This window comes from Psittacula echo, assembly GCF_963264785.1.
Source record: "Psittacula echo genome assembly, chromosome: 1".
NCBI classification, from domain to species: domain Eukaryota; kingdom Metazoa; phylum Chordata; class Aves; order Psittaciformes; family Psittacidae; genus Psittacula; species Psittacula echo.
In genome coordinates this window covers 48,055,369-48,061,368 of record NC_137735.1, presented here as the reverse complement: position 1 = coordinate 48,061,368, position 6,000 = coordinate 48,055,369, and the positions used below count along the sequence as shown (strand labels likewise).

Sequence of the window (6,000 nt, the reverse complement as noted above, 5' to 3'; positions counted from 1 at the left end):
ACTTCAGCATGGATTGTCTGTGTTACTCCATTTTTTTGTTTAAGTATCAAAAGCACCAAGCTGATAAATATTTACTGTTCTACTGTCAACAATACCAAAGACACCAGTGATGCTATCACTGTGAAGAAGTGTTAAATCTCTTCCTGAAGAAAGAATTCCAATTGGGCACCGTTTCATCCTGAGTGCACTGAACTGCTCAGAGAATTGCTTTTGCCTCCACCGTACTTACTACAGTTATCATTTTAAAGGTTCAACTTATTTCCTCTCTCAACCCTAAATTTTGTGTTCTTTCCTCCTGATTTTGTGGAAAACTCCAGTTCACAGCCCTTTTTCATAAGTTCAAATTTCTTTCATTATGTACATCTGGGCACCTAAGAAAAGTACACTAGAAAACATTGCAGCAACACTTGTTATTAAACTATTTATGTTTACTTGTATCATTCCTTTTTATATATTTCTATGTTTATACAATTCTTTATATAATTCCCTTTTTTTTTTTTTCTCCAACTACATGCTTTCACACTTTGCTAAAATTATTTATTTACATACTACATGTTGAATAAAATTCTCCAGGTCAGCTAGGGAATTGTGAAGAGAATCATCCGTGTCTTGACTTCTGAGAAATTTTCGAAGGGTATCTAAAGCATTTATAGCCTCAGATTTTGATGGTAAAGGCTGTTCAGCTCCCTGAAATTGATCACCTTCATCTTCACCTTCATCGCAAAGAAATGTCCCAGCTTTATCTGATTCACTTTCTTTGGCATGCACCCCTTCGTTATTTGTGGGTATTTCGTAAGTTACCAAGCCATCATCTACAGCTGCATATTCCTCCAAAGATAAACCTTCTGGAAACTCCACTCCAGCTGCCTGTGCATGTGCAAGCAAATTAAAATCACTTTCAGCCTCTGTGTCGTCACCGTTTGCCTTGGTTTCTAATTTGAATCCTGCTTCTTTATAATGTTTTACAATGGTCTCTGGTGTTACTTCCCTCCAGCACAGGTGCAACATCTCAATTGCATCATGAAGAAGCAGCATAAACTCTTCATTACCTTCTACACAGTCAACAAATCTCTTGATAAGATAGTGCCTGTATTTAACCTTTAGACTTCTGATAACCCTTTGTTTCACAGTTGTACATGAAGAAGGGTCTGGAGGAAAGAACATTAATTTGACAGACTTCAGGTTCTTTACTTCTGTGTGAGCTGGGAGAGAATCAACAAGAATAACTACTCGTCGCTGCTGTGCTTGAAATTTGTCATCAAGTTTGTGCATCCACTGTTCAAACACTTCTGAAGTCATCCATGCCATATCATTTCCTACATAATCCACAGGTAGTGACTCCACATCTTTGGAAAAACGTGGACTTTTGCTTTTACCTATAATAAGCAAAGGAAGTTTCTCAGAGCCATCCATGTTTGTACCCACCACTACAGTTATTCTCTCTTTGCTTAGTTCACCTACAGAACAAGTTTCCCCTTTAAACGCAAACGTGTTATGTGGTAACATCTGATACAACAATCCAGTCTCCTGAATGTAAAACACGTTTTTTGGCTGATATTCATTTAAATAATAAGGAAGAACATTTTGGTACCAAAGTGTTGAAGCATCTACTGCAGTAGTAGCAGCTGCTTCTGCAGGCTGAGCTTTGAAAACTAATCCATACCTTGACTTGAAACGATCAAGCCAGCCATTACTGCATTTAAAATCACTATGTCCGAGCTTCTGGGCAAAATCGTTAGCCTTGAGGCGCAACATAGGACCGTTTACTGGCACATTCAAGCACTGAGCAATTCGGTACCACTTCACCAATGCCTCCTCCAGGTCGGTGTAAAAAGCAGTCCTTAGCCTTTTCCTTTTAGGATCAAATCGTAAAGATTCAAAGGCTTCCAAAACTTTTTCTTTATTCTTCATGATTGAAGACAAGGAGTTCTTCTTTATGCCATACTTGGCTGCAATGTCTGCCTTCTTTTCGCCACTCTCCACCGCGCTTATGATGTCAATTTTCTCCTCGATAGATATGCTTTTTTTCCTCCTCACTGTGGGTTGGGATAGGGGACTCCCCGAAGCCTCAGCCATGGTGCCAGGGCCGAACTCGAGAGCCGCGCACCCGGGCAGGCACACTGGGGCTCTGCTGCTTTCGGCTACAGGGCGCCTTGGATGAAGCCGGTGTCCAGTTCCCTGCTCTGACCTCAGGGGCAGGGCAGTTGGCAGGGGCTGCGGCAGCCTCCCCGTTACAGCTGACACTCACACAGCGCCTCGCCTGCAGAGCCGGCCCAGAGCCGCGCCTCACGCCCAGGGCTAGTCAGGGCCGGTACCACGGCTGGGACCAGTGTACCCACACCCGACCCACAGGAAAGGAGCCACTGCCTCCCGTCGCGCCGGCAGCACCGGGGGGGGGTACGCTCCTCACTGCTACCGCCTCTGGGCCTCCAAACCAGGGCCGCCCTTGCAGAAGCAACTGCCGGAGGGAGTGAAACTAAAGCGCCGGCAGGAGGAGAGGGCGACCGGGCGGGGCAGGGCAGGGCAGGGCAGGCCAGAGCAGAGCGGGCAAGGCAGGTGGCGCTGCTGGCCGGTGAGGCCCCGACTCTGGTTGCTATGGCTCCGGCTCGGAGGGATAGCAACCATAGACACACAGGCAGCAGCCTAGAGAGGCCGTAGCCTGCCCCCGTCAGCGGCCTTTCCGGCCAAGTGTTTCCGGCTCCTCCTGGTACCGGAGGAGGAAGAAAATAAAGCTGGAGAAGGGGCACCGGAGCCGCCCTGCCCAGCTTCCTCCTCCCCCCCTACCTTTGTCCCTTCCCCCTCGGCACAACACCTCCGGGGTCGCAGCAGTGCCGCCGGCAGGTGAGGGACAGGCTGGAGCGAGGCCTTTGGGCCCCGGGGTCTGGTCGGGCCTGGCCTGGCGCGGGAGTCGCAGCAGCGGGGTTGTACCGCACCTCCCGCTCCGTCCGGTACTACGTGTCCCACCGCGGGAGTGGTCTCCGCTTCCTCAGCAATCTCTTGGTGCTGGCAGCGGGCAGCTGGGCCTGTCGGCGGAGCGGGGGGAGCCCGCAGCCGGTAGCGGGGCCCACAGAGGGCTGCCCCCGGCCGCCTTGCCCTGCCCGTCGCCACAAGTTCTGGCGGCTGGGGTCGGGTGCGCGGGGCGGTTTACGGTGTGCCCATCTCCTTGCCTGTTTATGACGGGATCTCCGCTTCGGTTGGTGGTGGGCACCCGGAGGGGGCAGGCAGAAGGTGGCTTTCACGAGAGGGAAAGGGCACCTGTTTGTTAGTGGGGCAAGCAAACTTCAGATGCTGAGTAAATTTCATGCCCTTGGGACTTACTCCACATCCTGACGATTACTGGTTTAAGCGTTTCAATTTGTCTTCTTGCAGCTGGCTTTCTGTTCTTAAAACATGGAAACACCGTCGTGTTCTGTGACAAGCAGTTGTTACATTTGGTATTGTTTACAAACCAGAAGCAATTCTTCTGGTGTTGCTTATACAACATCTCCGATCTATCATTTTTCACTGAAACCCCTTCATAGCCTTTCATCTTTCATCCCCTGATGTCATATCAGTGTCTAACGTGGTTTTTATGCTTGGTGGAACTGATAACAAGGAGTTTGCCCTTGCTTTGTTATCTAAGTGTCGATTTTCTAGAAACGATAACAGAAGAGGTTTTTTTCAAGCCTGAAGGAGGATGTCGTTTGATCAGTGCAACTCTAAATGGCTGTCTGACTCTTACATATCTTTATGCATGTATGTATGTATGTACGCATGGTTAAAATGTAAGGAGTAACTAATACAGAAGAACATTAGATGGGAAAAACTGGAAGCAGAGGCAACATCTTGATCAGCCGCTGCTTTCTGTTTTGGAAGTCGTTGAAACCATAATGGGAGCCCGTGCCTTAGCGAATGCGGAGATGAGCAGAGTGTTAAGGCATTTAGGGGCAGGTTGACCTAGAGTAGGGAGTGTGGAAGTTAGTGGCAGCCCAGTGCTTCAGTCCCTGCCTCCATCATGTCTTGTAACTTTCAAGCATAATTAGATCATGCAAGTGGAGCAGCCAGGGAATTCAAGAGCATAAGGCGGAAACTGTGGTGTGATTGCAGCAGAAACTGTTTGATACAGTTCTTTAAATTCTTCTTAAAAAACAGTTAATCTTAATCTTGACAAGAATTAGTGATAAGTGGTCATAGAAATTGAAATTAAGGAAATGTGTTATCATTATTTTCCACCAGCGCTTGCATTTAGTGTGGTGTTACAAAAACATTCATTGTTTGTCTATGCAGTGGAGTAATAAAAGTGTAATTAACTTTATTTGGACAAAAGATATCTTGCTTTTGCTTTATTGGCAATTAATTTAAGATAAGAACTTATGTGAAGAAGCCAGTGCATCCTGCTCAGAAAAGCAGGTGTAATTGATGAGGATCCCATGGTCCTCGTAAGTCATTTACTTAAGTAATGTAACTGTGTGAAGAATAAATTCTTTATTCAAAGCAAACTTACTGGTGATGAGATTTAATTCACAGTTGCATGGATAAGCAAATAAGAATTTGCCTTTTTTTATGAAAAGTACACGTGTGCTCTTATAACCACTAACTATAACTGGTTAAATGTCTCTGAAGTCATCATCCTGAAGGAGACTTGTTGTTTATAAGTTTTTGCTTTGCTTTCCATTTTACTTTGTACTTTGAAGAAATTATATATATAAATCCCCAGAACTTTAAAATTTTTCACTTTTAGTTATGGTGGGCTATAACTGAGGTTGTAGTCAGCTATGCATTTAAAGTGGCTTTGCCATGGGGGGAGATTTTCAGTCTGTTCTGTCCCTCTGTTTTACTCTGGTGCGGTAGTCATGTGGAGTTGCAGGATTGGTCTAGTGGGAAAAACCAGAAAATCCAGAGAGACACGAGTGATGAGGACAGGGTTTGGTCTTAGATCAATGTCAAGAGTATGGATCAGGCATCTTTTTTCCAAATAGGAGATCTTTGATTTCTTGTAATTGCAGGTGATAGTAAAAAATGTCCTGGTACACTGAACACCTATTATGTTTTAAAGTCATGGCTGCTTTAGTGAAAAGGTAATTGATAATGCAGAATTCACTCTGCATTGAAGATCAGCAAGCTCTTACAAAGAGCCTTTCTCTCATACCTACAAGAGCACTGAGATACAAAAGTCTCTATGCATTTTTTAATGGAACCTTAAATATAGGTAATACATGTATGCAGATACCGTGTTTGCACAACTTCACATGAATATCTTGCCTTCTGAGTCTTTATAGACATGTAGAAATTTCTTTACCCTTACATCCAGCATTTGATGTTTACATGCCCTTTTCTTTTTTGCCACTGAAGCAGTCGTCAGCAGATTCTGTACTTAAACTAGAATGTGCAGTTAAACTTATAACAAAAGCCACTTTTGATCTACAGTTTTTCCCTTCTCATGTTCTAAAGTTGGTCCGTGTGATTCTGCAGAGCTGTGTTGAAGGTGTTGCTACTGCTCTCGGGAGAAGAATACTATACAAAAAATTGTGTGTGTGTGTGGGGCTGTAACACAAATAGTGAATTAATTTGGATTTTACAGACTTGTCATTATGCAGTGTCTTCTGCAAGGGTTTATGATGTGATTTGTGCCTTGTTAAGAATTCTTAAGGCAATCAAGAAAATCTTTTTTGCTGCTTATTTCATAGTTTTAAACATCGTTACCATGGTACATAAGTTGATGAGGTACAAACATAAGTCCAGGATCACTAATGTGGTAAAACTGAGGTACAAATTGGCTTAACCAAGACTGCACTACAAGATGAATTGAGCTTCTTGTTTAACCAGCAAAGCAAAGAAATGGCACTCATCTAGTCCATAATACAGGTGTGTTAACTGCTCAGAAATAAGCTGTTGAGCATCTAGGTTGTTTTCAACTACAAGCTGAGTTTGGACAGGACTCTGGGCGGAAAACAGCACGTCCGCTGTGCAGTCTTTCATATTGAGAAGAATTATAGAAAATTAAAACAGATACATACAGAA

General features: G+C 44.5%; 1 protein-coding gene across 1 annotated transcript; it reads right to left on the bottom strand.

Moving 5' to 3' along the window:
- Nucleotides 1-537: 537 nt before the first annotated feature.
- TIGD4 (tigger transposable element derived 4) lies at nt 538-2,076 on the bottom strand (the record flags this gene model as incomplete). The annotated part of the gene is made up of 1 exon (XM_080634514.1): nt 538-2,076. The coding sequence occupies one exon, from the start codon at nt 2,074-2,076 to the stop codon at nt 538-540; it is 1,539 nt and encodes a 512-aa protein (XP_080490640.1).
- Nucleotides 2,077-6,000: the final 3,924 nt, after the last annotated feature.